The sequence below is a fragment of the Pezoporus occidentalis genome, unplaced genomic scaffold (assembly GCF_034315485.1).
Source record: "Pezoporus occidentalis ecotype Australia unplaced genomic scaffold, CSIRO_AGI_Poc_V1 ctg233, whole genome shotgun sequence".
Taxonomy (NCBI): domain Eukaryota; kingdom Metazoa; phylum Chordata; class Aves; order Psittaciformes; family Psittacidae; genus Pezoporus; species Pezoporus occidentalis.
Window position 1 is genome coordinate 1,292,539 of NW_026914212.1, and position 19,021 is coordinate 1,311,559.

The 19,021-nt window shown below is 38.4% G+C and overlaps 1 protein-coding gene across 4 annotated transcripts in view; it reads right to left on the reverse strand.

Annotated features, from left to right (window-relative positions):
* Nucleotides 1-1,192: 1,192 nt before the first annotated feature.
* Nucleotides 1,193-19,021, reverse strand: part of UGGT1 (UDP-glucose glycoprotein glucosyltransferase 1) — a 41,508-nt gene continuing 23,679 nt past the window's right edge. For 3 of the 4 annotated variants that reach the window (XM_062621769.1, XM_062621767.1, XM_062621766.1), the window contains 17 exons: nt 18,577-18,707; nt 17,716-17,811; nt 17,288-17,390; nt 16,736-16,815; nt 16,122-16,311; nt 13,639-13,797; nt 12,269-12,354; nt 11,848-11,932; nt 10,901-10,989; nt 10,317-10,421; nt 9,700-9,784; nt 8,239-8,421; nt 6,927-7,087; nt 6,332-6,446; nt 5,588-5,704; nt 5,096-5,255; nt 1,193-4,641 (listed from right to left, as the gene is read on the reverse strand). In XM_062621769.1, the coding sequence (XP_062477753.1) occupies nt 4,616-4,641; nt 5,096-5,255; nt 5,588-5,704; nt 6,332-6,446; nt 6,927-7,087; nt 8,239-8,421; nt 9,700-9,784; nt 10,317-10,421; nt 10,901-10,989; nt 11,848-11,932; nt 12,269-12,354; nt 13,639-13,797; nt 16,122-16,311; nt 16,736-16,815; nt 17,288-17,390; nt 17,716-17,811; nt 18,577-18,707 (1,971 nt within the window). In that variant the 3' untranslated portion in view covers nt 1,193-4,615. Of the gene's footprint in view, nt 4,642-5,095; nt 5,256-5,587; nt 5,705-6,331; nt 6,447-6,926; nt 7,088-8,238; nt 8,471-9,699; nt 9,785-10,316; nt 10,422-10,900; nt 10,990-11,847; nt 11,933-12,268; nt 12,355-13,638; nt 13,798-16,121; nt 16,312-16,735; nt 16,816-17,287; nt 17,391-17,715; nt 17,812-18,576; nt 18,708-19,021 lie in introns of those variants that run through there. The other variant, XM_062621768.1, reaches the window with a different exon arrangement.

A 19,021-nucleotide genomic window follows, 5' to 3' on the forward strand; every position in this document is an offset into this window, starting at 1 on the left:
CTAGTGCTCCAGCAAAGCTGTGGTCACAGGTTTACTCAGTGTAGATCTGATATGCCAGAGGCAAGGGGGTGCAGCCAGTGTGTATTTCTGGTTCTGCAGGTACCCTTTCACCTCATAATACTCTCAGGTAACCTTGGACCTCTGCTTTTCGAGTACCTGCTTTCCTTTGTCTCTCATGGCCTTTAAAAAAGGACCATGAGAGAATACAAGCATCTTGCAGTGCTTGACACCTTCTAATTGAACCAAGCCATAAAGAAACTGGGTTTTCCTCAACTATAGTTCTAACTCCTTGTGTAAGTTCCTTGTATTAGTCCCCCATCCCTTCCTCCCTTTCCCTACCCCCACCACTTTGGGGGTGGAGGAAAATCACTCTCGGACATTAACCCATGTATCCATTCTGTAATTCTGTGATTCTATTTATGTACAGTCACATGCTTAAATATTTACTTTGTTAAATAGAAGGGTAGTGGAAAACCCTTTCTTGGTTGAGGAGGCAATAGGCATATGGCATGTATTTATTCTTTCTGGCTGCTTCCTTTATCCCCTTTCAGTTGTCTGCTAGGATTTGCTCTCAGTTCCAAACCTGTGCGAGTTCAAACAGCTGCAGGAAACCAAATACATATTTCTATGGCATACAACTGAGCTTTCTGTATAAAACAATCTATTTTGTAGCTCTTTGATTAATAAAGATACTCTGGTTGAGAGGCTTTTCGCAAGAGTCCCATAAGAGTTTGGAATTCATTCCCACCACAGAAACAGATGCAGACACAGCTTTGTAGTTGAAATTATTGTTTGAGAAAATCCTAACTTCTCTGAGTGCTCACTATGGATTTGTTAGTGTAAAACTTAATCAAATGAACAAAACTGATGTAGAAGCACCTGGTTGTTTTTTGTTTGCTTTTTTTGTTTTTTTTTTTTTGTTTGTTTTTTTTTCAATAGGTAAAGTTGAAAAATATATAAATCTACCTTAAGTGTAAAACACTTCTATCATTTAATGACAGTTTTTCAGTTTAGGGGTTACTTTAATACCACAATTAACAAGAACTGGCTTGGAGTAACTCTTTAATTTTCTCTTCTAGAAGCTTTTCAACAGTATCCTAACACTTGAATACAAGTAAAAAATATCCTGTAAGCAACTCCATTAAAACATCCGTTATCAGACCCAAAGTTAAGTGACATGAGAGACACAGGGTAAAGAACAGAAAAGGCTTTATTAGGGTAGACGGATATTATTGTTGCCAATGTACTGGGAAACTCAGTGTAATCTCAGTTCAGGTAACATTCAATACAGAACAACTCCCAGTGGCTTGGGTCAGTAGGTATCAGTGCTACGCTGAGTTAGGGTATGTTCCTGAACAGACTACAGAAGATTTGGATATGCAAAACAGTTTATATTAAATCATTTTCTTAAGATTGTCACTGCTTTGTACATGTCCCACCCCTTACATTTCCTTTACATCCCAAGAGCTAAATGAAAGAAAAATCTTAAAAACATATTCCTCTGCTATTTGTTCTCTAGCAAGGCAGTGAAATCTTCCTTTTAAAATAAAGTACTGGGTGTTTTTCAGTATGACTCTTTTCACCAAGAGGGCAAGCTGCTTGTATCCAAAGACTGGGAACAGTGTCATCACTTTTTCATGTAAGTGGCCTTTCTAGTCTGAGGGATCCAAAATTACAGTGACCTCTGTAATCCCCCTTTTCTATTTCTGATTATCAGTCTTAATAGTTTAGAGGAGCAGACCATCAGTGGTATGATCAGAAGCAGCTCTATTTCAGTAATCAACTTGCTCTGAGATGCTTTCTAGATGGACCTGTTAGAAATTTTCTTTTGTGGCCCAGTTGAGCACTGTGCACAGATTCACAGTAAGTGACTGTTCTCCCGTATGATTGCTGTTCTGTGCAAATAAATAGTGGCTTCCCAGGAAGAAACTGGAGCAGTTCACATTCAAAATGATTAGTACTGTGTGCATTTTATAATGTACTTGAGAACAGGTCCAGGACTCTTAAGAATACTGGAAAAGGTTCCAAATATCACAGTACATGTTCATGGTTTCTTTCTGTACCAGTGGTGAATTGATTTATTACTATCTTTTTTCCCTAAAAAGAGCTGAACCAGAAGAGCATGGTCTCTGTTAACCAGAGGGAACAAAAATATCCTCCATGGCTTCCTAGATCTTACAGTTAAAGAAAGTGGAGAGTTAAGTACATACATTCACTATTAGAATGGAAGAGCATAACTGGGGGGAAAAAAAAAAGAGAAACCTATAGCTGACATTTAAGGATATTTGCTCCCTATTCAACTCCGAACAGACCATTGTAAATTTTGTGCTGAATTTGAGAGGTTACTTGCTTCTTTATCTTTTAGCTTCAAATAATATAGGCAGCAAGATGTGGTTCTAGATAGGAGAGGGTCTTGTTTTGCAGAAAACTGGCATCTCTTGTTCTGAGGGCTTAGGCAGAGTCTTTCCCTGCTCACACACCATTCATCCTAAGCTGTTCTCCTCTACTGCCCTCAATGAAACTGTTGGACAGCTGCTGCCTACCTGATCCTGTGCTATTCATTCCATGTGCTCCAGAGAGGCAGATGTGGTAGCTGAACACAGAAAGGGTAGTCTTACATGTGCTGTATTATCTGTTTAGAACAGGCTAATCAACATAATATGTAATTAATTGGTGGGCAGGCACATAATTGCATTTTGCACTAGAAGAAAGAAAAATCCCTTTAAAGTCTGCTTGTCCTTAACTGGAACAGTCTTGATGGAAAGCATAAGCGACTTGTAACTTAGAGAGCAGTAGGGAGACTCTCTGAACTTAGAAACTCACAGGGTGGAAAATACCTCAGCTGATAACTCATACTCTTGAAGTTCCTGGTTTGATATCCAGCCCCCCATGTTCGCAAGGCTTTTCCTCAGGAGAGGGGGAGATTATAAACCTGGCCTTTCCAATACCTTTCTAGAATCACCCACTTCTGATACCCACCAGAGGCGTATGGGCAGTGTTCCTGATTAATTTACTGACCTTGTCACTAGTGCCAGCAATGTGTGTTTAGGGGATCCCAGGTCCTTCTTTTAACATGTTTTTTTTAAGAGTTTGGGTTAGGGATGTGGGCCCTTTATTGAGCTGGCTGGAGAAGAGTTGCTTTTCTGTTCAGCTGCCCTATTGAACAGTTCAAGCCAGCAATTAGAGAGTTTAGATTCCTCAAAAACATCTACAGTATGTATAATAGAAGAATTTTAGAAGAATTTATAAAGTCAGGATTATCTTTAGTGTGATGCTCTTACAGCACAGAACATTGATCTGTATAAAAACATGGGAGGCAGAAACAATCCCAGTACATAGGGAATTATATTTTACTGCTAGAAATACTACTTGAGTTCTTAAATTTCAACTCTTCAACTTCTCGACATTTTGGGGGAGCAGACAATAATCCTACAGAATGAGGGAAACGGGGTTTGAGTTTTTTAAATTGGTATGTTCATAACAGAACTGTGGCAGTATCTCCTTTAAAAATTGACATGAATATGAATGATATGAATGATGGTTAATTCTTGTGTCTTGTCTGGGCACAGAATGAAAACAAATGCAGGTGAAATATTCACAAACCCCAAAATCAAATTAGGATTGTCAAGTGTGCAAGCAGAAATGATGCCCAAAGGACTGAGTGTGAACTAAAGCTTAAGACCTAAGAACACCAAAGTTTTTATTGATGTGACATCTGTTTGAAGAAAAATAAAGTTAATGAAATGTATAAGATGATAAACTTCCAAGCTTCCACAGATTTCATAACAAAACACATTCGTGAATCAGAGCACCACAGCAATACTAAGGCCCTACCAGTTTTGCAGAGTAATTTAAACTTGGAGCAGGAAGGAGGGAGGGCACTTTGATTCAAGTCGGGTGGGCTAGGGTGTCAAATTCCATGTTTAGCTCACTTTGTAAGTGTAGGCATTTGTATTTGGGTGGACATTTTAATAGATTGCGATAGCTTTACATTAAGCCAAACCATCAAAAATTGGCCAGTAAATGAAGACAGGAAATAGAAAATCTAATACTAGATTTTTTTTTTTTTTTTTTTTACAAAACCAAGGGCATACTGAACAAATCTGAGAAGCAATTCAGACCATTTGAAACCCTGCAGATAAAACAGTATCCCATTCAAGGCATAAGTCTGAACCTTTAATGGTACCTGGAAAAATTATCTCCATCTGTTGAGGTTGGGACTTCTGTTCTAGCCAGTGGCTCAATGGGTCTGTGATTTCCAAGCTCTGGAGTCAGATCTGAGGCTAACAGGATCTTCATCAGTGGTGGAGGCAGCAACAGCTGAAGGAACAGGCTCTTGGCTTTTCCAGTGGATTTTGAAGTTTTGTTTCTGAAATGCCAAATTCCATCCTGGGCTCTTTCATCTCCACCACAGGTGCAAAAGACCAGTACTGCTAATTCCAGCAATCCCGATCCTATTTCATATTCAGAAATTAACCCAAAGGCAAGTAATAAAAATGCATACATCATCCCATTCAATTATTCAGCAGTTTTGCAGACATACCAGAAGAAAACCTAGCTTTCCGTATAAAAATTGTCTGTGAAACAGTCTAACTTGATTTTTTTTCTCCATGGATCATAATTCCACATGTGCTGCTGGATCTGTTAAAGAGGAGAGAAAAATGAACATTCTGTTTCCAGCTGCCTCAATTGGGAGATTGGTTTGAAAATTAGTACATAAACAGCCAAAGGCTTGTTCTTTGCAAGGTTACCCATGACTGAAGTACAATTCATACCCATTCTGTATAGTGGCACTTTAATTAAGGGTTAAGATAAGGCCAGGTCATAAAATTGCAGAAACAGTGAGGGTCTTTAACAGAACTGGAATAAGCATGCAATAGAGCTCTCTGTTCTCTACGTTTCAGAAGCAGGTGAAGTTACACCAGCCTTGCTCACCAAGGTCTTTCTGTCCTATTAAAATACACATTATTTAACAGCTTGTCCATGTAAGCTTTTGCATCGTGCAAGCTTAACAGTGAGCAAGTATGCAACTTAACACTACTCCAGAGAGATAGGAAAAACCTCGAAGTAGTAGGGAAACTGCCTGAAAGATTACCGTGTGTATGTTGTCCTGGCATCTCAGCTGGTATTCCTGTTTCTTTTTCTTTCTGGAAAAGACTTTGGAGCTGTTTGATTTCTTGATCATAGTCCTGCCATTCTGGAACTATACGCATTGCTGCTTGCAACTTGGGCTCTTTGGTCATTGGGTTATTACACTGCAAACAAAACATAAGAACTGCTCAGATACTTAACATGTGAAAAAGGTTAATTTACTAAAGAGAGGTATGCTTCCCCCTCCCTGGACTGCCATCTGTTGTTGGTGAACCACGCATGCCTGTGTTTAGGTGGAGTACAGGGTAAAGTCTCTTTCCAAATTCACAGTAATGCCACTGCTCCAGGTAAGAGAAGTACAGAAGCTAAAGGAAAAAAACAGAAGTGCTGGAAACATTTAGGTAACAGTACAGGCACCTAGATCTGAAGTTAGGAAAGTGCCTCTAAAACTGGTCACTCTTGTGACATAAGACTGAGGGAGCCATACTGTACTTACCAGATCAATGGTTTTTGCTCTCTTCTTTGAGGAGTCATCACACCATGTTTCGCACCACAGCCACTCCTGTGGCAGTGATTTAATTGGCACCTGGTGGATCATGTTGTTAGGCAAATCCTGGTGTGAAGAATGTGAGTTAGTATGTGCAGGGTAGGAGGAATAACCCTCAAACCAGATAGTATAGAGAAGTTTAACTTTTGGAAAGTGTGATATTTTATTTTTTTTTTTTTTTTTTCCAGTGCAAATATATGTTGAATCAACATTTCATTACAAACAAAGTCCTTTGGGGAAAAAACTGCATACTATAACTGTTAATCTTACTTTGTTGAAAATCAGTTATTTAGCAAACAATAGTAAACCAATAATATGAATCTAGTATCAAACCTGTACTGGATAAGTTTGGAAAACCATTCCTAACTGATTAAAACGTTAGTGTTATTTTTATCATCTGCCACAATACAAGTCTTATTTTGGTGTTAAGTCAGTGCACAGTAAAGTACTTAGAGCTAGACAGCCCAAGAAACAAATACCCAGTTGTGTGATGTATTTGTCTAGAAGTATACTGGAAAATTTGATAGTCTTAAGACATTTAAGGGTAAGGTGTTGTTTCCACCCAGCTGTTATGGTTGATGCTATCAATACCTGCTATTGGCATCTGGCTGTGACTGAAGTTTGGCCAGGGAAGGAGAGGTCCCAGTCTGCCATTATAGCCCATAAAGCAACACAAACCCAATAAAAACACACCTGGTCGAGGTTGGACAGACTGTTAGGATCCTGACTAAGACCCTGATATTGTCCTCTGAGTCGATCTCCAGCTGCTATCTTTCTGAACTTCTTCAGATCCACAACATACAGAGCACTATATGGAGATGATGCAATTAGTAATGACATTTGACTGATGGGTAACTTACTGCAGCCCCAGTAAACCCCAAGATACAGTATGCTGAAACAATCTCTTGGTAGCAGTACATCAAATTATCTAAGACAAGGCAGGAAAGCAGTTCTAACGAGGTCATGGCACATACAAAAAAATTCCAACACATCTATCTTAGCTTTGCTGTCATGCAGTCCCTTCTTCCAACACTTGTTATTAACAAATGAAGATGTCTGGTTAGTTAACACTTCAGTTCTTCATCTGTAAAAGTTGTAGCATACTGAAAGTAACTTCAGTGCCCCTAGGGCTTCAAATGGACCATAGGCAAAGGAACCTTAAAGAGGCAACAGTAAGCAACAAGTGGTTCACTGCAACGTTGTTTTCACCTCAGCTAGTTTTCTGCTAGTTCTAAGCAGTAGCAAAAGCTTACCCCCGCTATTAGGAAAAAAATTAATTCTTCAGTACCTGATGTGGTATTTTCTTCCAGCTAGATGACTTGCCCAATATCCCGATTTCCAGAACCTGTAGCCATCCATTTCTCTTCGACTGTCACAGAATGGAGTATATCCATAAGGAGCACCATCTAGATTGAAATCTCGTAATTCCTTTAGATCTGTGCGCACAATCTGAAGGAAAAGGACATTTTATTTAGAAGGCAGAAGCCAATCACCAGTTCTTTGGAAATGCTGGTCAGGATTTAATTCCAACTGAGCGAACAGAAGAAGAATTACCCATTATACCCTTCTGTCTTTTGCACTGTGCATATGTAGTACAGAAACAGCACAAAAGGTGTTTTAGAGCTGCCCTTAGAGTTGGAGAAACTAAAATAGAGCTTAAAATAAACTGATAGGGGTTGGTCTGACAGCTGGAGTACCAAATTATTGCTTAATAAGCAGCAAGAATTCTCACTATGAACTCTGCTGTGATCCTTTGTATCCTTTCCTCTTGTAAAGTTCACACACCCTTCAGGGATGAAGGCTTTTTAATGTCTTCTTGACGCAGATGATGTGGCAGTGATACTACTTTAAAAATATCACTCTGGTGGGAAAAATGCATTAATATCTCTTCTATAAATGCAACAAAAAGTGTCTCAAATGAAAGCAGCATAGATTAAAATCTATACTAGGTGATACTTAAGTTGTAATGGTTTTAACTGACATAGGATCACACTGTACATATGCCAAAACACCTAAGGCGTTTTTTACTTAGGTGTTGATAATCTGTACTTCTCAGTTTCATGTATCTTTTTGAAGGAATAATGTATCCTGTACTTCCAAACCCTCCAGGCAATAAGCATGTACAAAGCCTTATAACATTTGCTTTGCAGCAGAATATGGCTTCATGCACAGGGGATTTGCCCTCCCGCTCCTCTGAAAGCCACTCAAGTCTGGCCAAGTGGGAAGCGGGGGGGGGGTGGGAAGGTGTTCAGTGACTTAAGAAAATACCGTATGTGGTAAGTGAGCTGCAGGCTGGGAGAACAGTCACAACTGGAAAATGGAAGGGTGAAACAAGAATCTATTTGGCAAACTGGCTGGAATCAGAGTGAGTGAATGAGGAACCAGCCAAAAGAAAAGTACAGGCCAACAAAACCAATCTTTGTGGGAACAGGAAGGAAAAATAACACTCACTGAAGCATGCTATAGTTACAGAATCAACCATCAATTGTGCCTGCAAAGGGCTCAAACTTGTAACCTTTCCAATAACAGAAACTGTACTCAAGAACAAACTGTTCTTAAAGAAAAAAGAAAATGCAGAGTAATTTCAATCTCTATGTTACCTGATCAGCATCCACAAACAGGATTTTATCAACAGCTAATGGGAAGAGCACATCTAGAAAGAGGATCTTGTAACCCCAGATAATACGCTGCTTCTCTGTTTGCTGATGAAGCCAGCGTGGCCATTTATACTGGACAAGCTCATACTGGAAGTTATACTTCTTTGCCATGTATGGGATGAATTCCTGCAGAGGGAGGGGGGAAAAAAGTAGCTTATTTCAGTTCTTTGTTCCTCTGCAGCAAAAAGAAAAGTTCATTACAAGAGGCAGACTTCTGTCCTATAGTAAGGCACAAAACATTAGAAAATGAAATACCACAAAGAGAAACTATAGTTTCCTTGTTACTTCAAAGACATAACCCCAAACTGAACAATCAATACAAATTATAAAGCCAGCTGCCATCAAACAACTACATATTTTGGCATTTTGCCCCACACAGTTACTTATAAGCCATTTTACAGGGATCCGCAGATCAGTTTAAAAGAATGCATTACTCAAATCATAAAAAATAATTCAGATGGGAGAACTGTTTCTTAGGGCTGTACAAAGCAGTGAAATTGGGAATAATGAAATGAGAGGAAGTAATTTGGAGAAATTCTTCACTAGAACTAGCCTCACAGTCAAAGCAATTGACATTCTCATCTGTGAGGCTTCCTCTGACACTGAGAGAGTATAGTTTAGTCAAGGGATGCTGACACAACAAAGCCATTAGGAAGAGAGGAAGGAAGCGTTTTGTTGTACCACTGCAAGAGGTGATTGACTACAGCAGTCATAACACAGCATATGGTTGAAGCAACAGGGACACTGCCAATTTCCTCCCCTTGAGTTCATGCTGAACATGTAAGGTTCTCTCAGAAATGCTCTTTCCTAATACTGCAAGTTGCAATCTCTTAACATTCATTTACCTATGGTTTCTATTTTGAATCCTGCTGTTTGTTTTATGATGTCTCACATATAATCCATAAATATTTTCAGGTATACTCATCTAGAGCCTGCACCACTCCTTACCATGCACCACTCATGTAACCTCATCAGCCTGAAATGTGGTCTTACTGTCTCCTCTTATGGGGCTGCCTCCACACCTAGTCACAAGTATTGCTTTGTTGGTAGGCTTTTTTCCTATAGTCTTTCAACCTTTATGTGTTAGATGTAAGTTTATAGCCCTGAATTTTATCTTAAAATCTACACCTTTCTTGTGTCAGTTCAGATTATTTCAAGTATGATTTTCCTAATATGTGCTCTTCTCTTAAATATTTACCCGCAGCATGAGTCTACTGTCAACTTGCCTGTTACTTCTCACAGCTTTCTAGACAATTGCCGGCTTACACCAACTTGATTCTTTGTCAAAATAGAAGGTATACAGACAGGTGTGCATGTGCTTACACAGGAGTATGTTACGGAGGTTGCAACTTGAAAACCAAATCCTTTCCCCTCCACAGAATAAATCTCTAATGAGTTACAAACCTTGAATGTAGGTGATAAGTAGTTCTTCAGAAACCAAAACTTTAAAGGGGTCTTGGTGTGCTTCAGCACAGACAACATCATTATGCTATCAAAAGAAAAAAAATAAAGCATTTACAGAAACAGCTGCTAGAAATCAGCTGTGTCACAGATTACAGATTGCTGGTTTACATTGCTAGGCTAGCTGCAGTTAGTCTAGTAACTGACAGGTAACTTGATCTTCACACATGAATTAAAACTGGGTAGCTGCAGTCTATTGCAAATTGCTTGGTTTTATCTACAGAATAACTAAACCTCTCACAATCTTTTTCTTTTAATGAGTCAGAATATGCAGCCTGTTGGCTTTCACAGTCCTTTGAGAATGGAAGTTCTTTTCCAAAGCAACAACTTATTCTACAGTATCCTAACAATACATTTGGATTTGGTTATACTGTAGTGAGAAAATGTAGGACAGAGACAATTATTAAATCAAGTCTGGTTTGAGCATGTGAATGTTATACACAATCTAGAGGACTTCTGAGCTGCTGAGAAAGTTTTGGGGCTTTTTTAAATTCTTGCAAATTCTAACCTTTCTTCTGTGGAAATCAGGGCACATTATCATTTGAGACTGCAGGACTCACCGTAGGAATCTTTCATACAGGTGTCCTGAAGCCACTGAGAATATATTTAGTACATCATCTTTATCCTGTTTCACATCTTCATTCTTTTGTCCTCCTGTGAATCCCCTGAAAGGATAAATGTATATAAAGGACAAGAGAGTAAGGGACAGCTGTATAGGAAAGAGTGCAACAGATGATGAATTGCTACAATGTTGGTTTAACACAGTGTAACTGTGGGGTTTGGTATCATTCCCCCCATGCTGGTCAGGCTATTCTCCACAAGAGAGGGTACTGCAGACAAGGGGGGAGGTACCAATGGCTTATCTGTGAACACTGAACATCAATTGAAAGATTACTGGCAGAGATGCAGCTGCTGGAAATGAACTATGTTCACAGGCTCCCAGGTAGCAGTGGGGATAAGGGAAGGCAAGCAGGTGCAAAGCAATGCCCTGGTCTCTAGCAGCAGAGGAAATTATACGAAAGATATCCCTATGAAAGATAGCCCCAAATTCAAGCAGTCTTAGTAGATATCACAGATGAAACTCTATCATCAAATAGTTTTCCAGTTTTAAGAGAGTTTCAGGTTATTATTGAATTAGTTTTACCATTTGAGGGATTCCCAAAATCCAGATTCATTCTCACTGGTACCATCACTTAGTAGATCTTCATTCATCATATCCAGTTTTTTCTGAACCTGTAAAGCATATAATACTGCTTTAGTGACTGGAACCACAACTCACAAACAGCCATAGAGTTATTTTGATACTAGCTCTGTTTGTATCCATGTGAATTCTGCCCGGTAGAATGAACTGACAGGTAACCTAAGCTGCTTAGAGAATCAGCATTTTCAGAATGGATGGCAAAGCTGTTTTCAGACACCTAAGGCATGTTATTCTAGGTAGTTAAAATGCAGAGAGGTTCTTGGTGACGGAGACTGGCAAAGAAAAAAAGAAACCAACTAATGCTCCCCCTCCCCCTTATGTTTCTAAATGGTATTACTGGCTACTGAGTCGGATGTATGATAACCATCACTTGTCTTACCAGTTGACCTCCTTAATCTTTTCAGCTCTTGTTATCTGATAGGCAACCCTAAAGACAAATTACTAATTTACCTTTTAAATTTACCTCTTATTTATATATATATAATTAAAAAATCTTTCTTTTATTTAAATAATTTATTGCCAGATGAATAAAATTTATCTGTAACAGATAAAATACTGGCTCAATGGATACACTGAATATTTATTACCATATGTATACAGTCCATACAAAACTGACTTTTTTTCTGAAGTCACAAGCACAACTGAGTCAGTAAAACATGAGTGTAATTGTTTCTCATGGGCATACAAATGGAACAGCAACTATATGTTATTCTCTCCTGTCTCAAAATACCAAAACCATGTCTACAGATAATTCTCTTATTATTGAATGTTGCATAAATTGCCGTAAGTGCTTGTTTGTAGGAAGTAGATCATCAAGCCTTAATCAAAGTTTCTTCCCCACTATTGGTCAAACAATGTTTTTTAAGAGAAGCTCTAGCTTTTGAACTCACCTTCACTTTAATAATTTTGCTCTTGAAGTTGTTGAGAACAACACTAACTTCACTAGCTTCAGGTGGAGAGTCTGTGCCATCATGGCTGAAAATAGAGTAAAATACTGACCTTTACTACAATGCAGAAATGTGTTCTTTTTCTTCTATGTATTTTTCTACATGGTTTTAAGTCTTAGCATTGTAAAACAGGTTTGAGACGTGGAAATGAAACAAATACAAGTATCTGAACATGCACTTACTGCGTTTTTTAAAATGAATGAATTCCATTCATCTCACGTAACTTATGTTCAGTACAAAATGTACCTTGCTGTTCAGTTCACTACACTGTGGCAAGGGAACTTTTAGATTCACATATTACAATGCCTACCTAGCTCAGAAGTTTCACAAGAGAAAGACTGAGTTACTGCTTTAACTGTCCTACCTGTATATTCTGTAGATATCCTCAGATCTGCCCTTTCTCAGTCTTAGAGTCCATGCACCAGGATTAGCTTTTAACTGGAAGTAGCCCTATAAAGCAAAAAGAGTATTTGTCTGTTTCCAGAAAACACAAATGTAGAAAACCAGGTTTTTAAGTCATGTATTTTGACCCACTGTTTAAATCTGGAAATAGTTATTTGTAAGCCAGCTGATTAACATAACCTTACGGCATTAAAGTCCTTAAAAACAGGAGAAAAAAAATCCCGGAAGTTCTATTCAAAACTGTTGTTTTTTTTCCATTGGAAACAGGCATATGGAAAAGTCCAGCATTATTTGATAGATGAGAGTCTTCAGGGTGCCTTGTTTGGAACAGTGCAAGCTTTTTTATGCAAAAGCTTGTCTTCATGAGGGAGTAAGTGGATTTCAAAACACTCATTGGTAACTAGAGTCCAGTGCATGAAAAGTCAAAACTAAAGTACAAAACTAAATCTAAATAATTTCTAAAGCTCTACAGATTGATATTTCATCTACAACAGCAAACAGTAACATAATTCATATCATATAGTTACAGATATCTTTTCTGCAGAACTTAAGAAATTACAATGTGAAATGCAAATTTTGTATACACATCTTGTTGGAGTTTGATGTTCCAGATCTGAACATTTTCTGCTATGATTTAGACTATTGCACCTATAGAAGATATGAATATTTGTAGTCATGCTTCTATGTCCCTTCCAGTTTTCTGTTGTGCATGCAATTTCATGAACCAGTCTGCTTTCTGTAATATACATATATATATAAAAAATACAGAGTAATAAAAAAAGCCCAGGGCATGTTCCTGGTCTTTTCATACCACGTCACTCCTGGATTTCCATCACCTTTCCTCAACTAAATTAAGCAGTTCCCATTCTTTCACACTTCTGCTATTTTCTAGAATGTCAGCTATTCTTGCTGACTCTCTCCATACGTTCCACAGGTCTCCTGAAGAAATGGGTCCCAAAACAAGACAGCTGCCCACCTGAGGCTTACAGTACCAGAATGGATGGTCTAAGGAGTACCCTGTCTAGACCTTCCCTGGAAAGAGGTTGCTAAAGAACATTGGCATCATTTTAAGATATTCCAGAAGACTCTTCTCGGCAAGCTGCAAGGAAAGGAGTACATCTTGAAAAGGTAAGAGACATCTAACTACACTGCAAGCTTTTAGACATCAGAGTTAGGAATGATGTGGTTCCGGTACATTTGTGAGCAACTTCGTAGTGTAAGTAATGCCACATATCCATAACCCACATACTAGAAAATGCTTCATAGTTTATGCAAGTGATTGTGCTGACTGGAGGACCAGTTATTTGCTGCCAGTTTCAATTGAATGCTTACCAAGTTGGCCATAACAATGGTATCAACGATGACTGGAGTGGTTGTAGTTCCTAGTGTAAACTGGAGTCCCCGAGGTGGCTGTCCGGTAGTAATATCATAGCAGTGTCCTTCCAGAAGCAGATACTCCAATTCATATTCTGCAGCTACGACATTGTCCACCTGTAAGTAAAAGATACTGTTGAATTCAGCACTAGCTCAAAAGTGCAAATTTTTAGTGATTCAGTTATTCTCTAAAATAGCCACAGTTATTAAATAACACTTAATTTTACCAGCAAATACCTAAAAAGGCTCAAATAACTCAGCTCCTTCAAGTGACAGACTTCACACACACATTGTTAAGAGTGTCTCTGACCAAAAAGAGTTGAATCTCAAGTGGTAAGATGTTAGGGTAAGAAAAGAGAAGGACTGTTGCTCTATTTTACTATTTATATTTTAAGCATTTTATTGAGAATGTAGTCAAGTGAGTGATAGGTCTGGCATCTCATAAAAAGTTATGATGGGCTCCAGGACTTTGAATCTAAACCTGTTTAAAGGTAGTCTCATCTAGTATTTATCACCTGAAATAAATATTTGTTTTGCACTGCATCACTCTTTACAGAGTGCTAGGGTACTGTCAGAAATACCAGTTCCATTTTTCCTACACCAAAAAGTGGCGAGAAAATAAAAAGAAAAAAAAAAGCCAACACAAAACCAACTTAGATCCCTACCAGGCTAAATTCGGCTGTAGCTTGAGAACACTACATAACCAAAACATCAGTCTGGTCTCACAAAGCATCTTCTGCCATTGCACATCCAAAATGACAGTTTAATTGCTACAGCACCAACAGGCTGCATATGAGGAATTAGAAATTGTGCACCTGCAAAAGTAAAGCTACTGTTTACTTGGAGGCTTTGGATGGTACTTCAAATGCCTGAAGCATTTAATCCCCCTTTCTCTCATTTCAGTTAATCTAAGATAGGGCATGGGAGTCAAGCTTGAAACGCATAGTAGTATCAGCCATTTGGTGGTTCATTTATGGTTTTACAGTTAAGAGATGAAAAACAAACAAAAACCCTAAACCCAAGCAAAACTAAACAAGAAAAATAAAGCACACATGAACAAACACCCGATTTCCTAAATTTTGGAATAACTAGTACAGGATTAGTAATATTGGACTCTACCACTATACTGCATCATATTCCCAAACAATATCAGATGCAGAAGTAAGAGGAGATTAGTAATATAATGTTCAGTGAGAAAGTAACGCACATTTGTAGTGACCACAAGGTTATACAGAGTGTTGCTTTTCAAGAGGCCAGTTTTAAAGGGTTTGACAATCTCATTGCATGTATGGCAGATAAATATACATATATGCATATATATATATCTGCAGTTCTTCAAGGGCAATGAAATAATGGCTTCTTTCAGGACATAAGACTATTTGACGGCCTCATTTAACATTTATTATTGTAACATTGTACCATGAAATCCAGAATTTTCTACTTTGTATCACACACGGATGTCCTAATTTTGAATTGTTTTTAGTGCCCACCATGACTTGTTAGTGTAGTGCATTTTGTAACCACTGACTAGCCCACTATTTCTAGAGCTGAAAACTAACCTCTTGCTGTTAACTGCTAATTTTAATGATTATTAGCACCGAATTATCCATCCCATTAAAGATTAGTGAAAAATCATCAACCTGTACATACAGATGTTCTTTTTTCCTTTTAAAGCTCATTTTTCTGCTTAGCATCAGCCCCTTCAGTCTTTCTTTCCTTCTTATCTTATCCCCATGCATGTGGGGCAGCACTGCCCAGATGATTATTCTAACTAATTCAAGGCCTGTTCCGGCAGCACTCAGCTCCTAAACCTACTGCAAGTGAGTGGATTTCAGCTGAACCAGTTTTACGGTTTTATTTATACTGCATATCCTTTTGTGGGCCACAGGAAAGTTTGTCAACAACAAAAGCTATGAAGGCGAAGGGCAGCTAAAACCAGTTTGGTGGCTTTTCAGAGCAAGGGGAAGTAAGTACAATTTCCTCTTGGGAAGAGGACTTAGATCTTACCTCAAAATTTCTAAGAAGGTTTTAAACATAACAGTCTTATTTTTAGCTGTGCCATGAGCTGTAGGGAGCTCTAATCCCAAAAGAATTCCTCAACTAGCAAACTGAAGTTATTTAATACCCAACGAGTTTCTTTGTTTCTAGCTCAGGACACTGAAATGTTATATACACACTCAGAGCATCTGTAGGAGCTGCTTCAATCCTGCAGTATTTTTCAACCTGTGATTCAGGCACCCATGAGTAATTGAGAATAGCGAACTTCAGTTTACCTGCATTCCATCTAGAAAACATGTAGGGTGCAAATGTAAAAGGTGTTAATATCCACAGTTATATGTTCAACAGCGCTTTAAAATTCCATATTTCTTTCCCATTACAAAAATAAGCCCTGGAAAAACACCATTTAAATGCAGTATTACGAACATGTTGATTTCTCTTACCTCCACTAAGTAAATATTATCAAGGTCATATGGGGTTCTAACAGATTCCACCATCCAGCTCTCAGGAGTATTTAGGTTTAAAGTGAACAATGGAGATTGGGGCATATCCAAAAACTTGGCAATTGGTCCTTGAGCAAAGTTGTTATCTGCTGTGAAAGAAATCTCTGGCTCCAAAACATAGCGATAAAAGCTGCAATTTCAGAAAGAAAATGTTAGAACATATTTCTGCCAAACTTCGTAAATATTCCACTCTCAAATGAACTTGCCGATGGCATCGGCTTTCCCAAAACTCCAGTGTCTCCAAGCAACATAGGTTGTGCTGACCTTAGAACAGATCACAGTGTTCATCTTGAAGGACCAAACAGAATGTGCAAGACTCAACCATTAAGATTACTAAGTTAACTTTATCTATATAAATAATAAAAAGCATCCAACTTGTAAACCAGCAGAATTACCTCGAGCTATGCACAAATTCTCTGTGGGAAATGATGCTATATATAAACAAGCTCAGTGCAGCTCTTGAGATGTCCTCTAAGATGCCTGACCATGTTTCTGTGCTTGCACGTTCCAACAGGTTTTTCTTTCTCTCTCCTGTTGACCCCGGCATTGCTTACCTTTTCAGTGGCATGTCAGAAAGCCTGGACTGGCAGTTCATAAACACTCTTAGGTTCATATTTATCAATTGGTTCAAAACCTAAAGTAATGAGAAAAAGATATCCCTTAAAATGCTAACTAGGAAAGCTGATGACTGTTTTCATAGACAGGACCTCCAGGAGGCATGTTACCTGCTCATTCTCCATCCACCCTTCTCATTATTTGCTTACCACACCCAACTTTAAATTGGTGGTTTTAAGAACATCTGCCTGCTCCCTCACATTGAAGGAATTCTATGAGATGTAGAGATGTTCCTCAAGAACAGAGTCACTGCAAATTAAACTGTTAAAATGGTGGAACTAAAAGCTATCTAGACAATATCCAAGCATCCAAGCATGTTGCTGTGTAGTATAGTGTAATTGTTTTCACTAACAAATGGTGCAACTCTGAGGCATTATCAGAAGGCCACAGGTCACCACCCAGTCAAGGAAGAAGGCACACATTCCAAAATTCCAGAACTGAGACAACTTTCTGAAATGGCCATAAAATGCATCACAACATTACATGCATACCAGAAGTAACGGAGCAAGTCTTTGAGCATCTCTGGTCACAGGATCAACTATAGCCACAACATCAAAGTATGTCTCCCCCTCTTTTGGTCTCAGTTTAACTGCACTAAACAGAAGAAAAAACATTTTTAAAGTATCAAACATATGGATACACATAGGAAAAACACTGTCCATCTCATTCTGAAGTCAAATTACTTCCTAAATGCTATGTGCCTTCTGAAACTAGTTAGAGAAAAAAAAATACACATGTACATGTATAGAGATAGGTAGACAGATAAAAATAATTTCTGGAATCTCACTGTGCCCTGAAAACTGTTGGAAACTTTCCTATTGTTACTTGGACTTTTTAAGTTATATGCAGCATAAAACAATGGGAGTGATAAAAGACAAAGGAGAAGCATATTGCTCAGCAAATGCCAGTAATCCTATACCTGTATCGTTCTTCAAAATAATGGTATTCAATCCTTGCCTCTCCTTTTGGTTGAGCAGAAAGAAGAGCATCCACTCTCATGACCAAGTCACTTGCACTGAAAAGAAAGAATGGGGGTAGGGGGAAGTTTACAGATACTCAGAAAAAAAAATGCATGTACTGCTGCCAGTTAGCAGCAAAAGAGAGACAGACTGAGTTCAGATAACACAAGCTAACACTTCTGCTACACCTCTCCACAGAAGTCCTGAAGAATTAAACATATTTAGGGTTAATCTGCCATTAATTTAAACAGGCTGCTGCCTTATTACTAAGGGTACCAAAGGGTTTAACTCTGTGACAGTTACAGAACAGCTTATTTTAGAGGTCAACCATGCTACAGGCACTGCATTCCTGAACTTCACCAACCTCTCTTAGACCTGTAAGCCATTTAGATCAAACCCTCATTTCACAGCAGTCTTCCCATTTTACACTGCAGCTATAAGAGCTAGGAAACAACCCTGTACGTGGTGAAACTTTTGAGCAAGAGGGGGCCTATCACTAGAAGAGATTTAATTACTTCTGACAACTTCCTCCTTTTAATTATTCCCACAAATTTTCAGTCTAATATTTTAAGAATACATTTTCAAGATTAAAGACAAAACCTCTTGAAAGTTCAATGAAAATTGATTTGTACATCACAGCTTTGCCAAGAAGCAGGGCTGTAACTTAAAGGTCTGTCAGCTTTTCCTGAATTAATTAATTCTCTCAAATTTACAGTGACAGCTGACTTAAATCACCAGCCAGAGCGTACTTGATAAAGCTTTCTCCAGGCTGCAGTCAGTTACATTATCAGAGTACTACCACTTTTTTCACTTATACTTACAGATCTTCTTCAAATCCCAGCTGCTGAATCTGAGATTTGATTTTCTGTCCTGATGTCTTTAGTATGATATTCTCAAGGAGATGAAAATCATCCTGATTGAACATCTCAGCATCCTCTAATGGGCCAATAATCTACAAAACAAAAAAAGGCAGGATCAGCATAATTAGGTAAAGGCAACACAAACAAAATTCAAAGATACATGAAATAAATACTTCAGCCCAGTATTGGTGGGTATTAACTGTTTAGGCTGGTATTAATGTCAACAGCAGCAGAGTTTAACAAATAAATCTTTACTGTTTAGAGCCAAGAATCCCAGACTAAGGCATAAAACATACACTTAAAACTTTCACTGAGTGCTTGGTTTGCAAAAGTCAGCCATATTAAATTATACCTGCAGTACTACATCTTGAAGGGGCAATAGAACACCAGGCCAATTCCAGCAGTC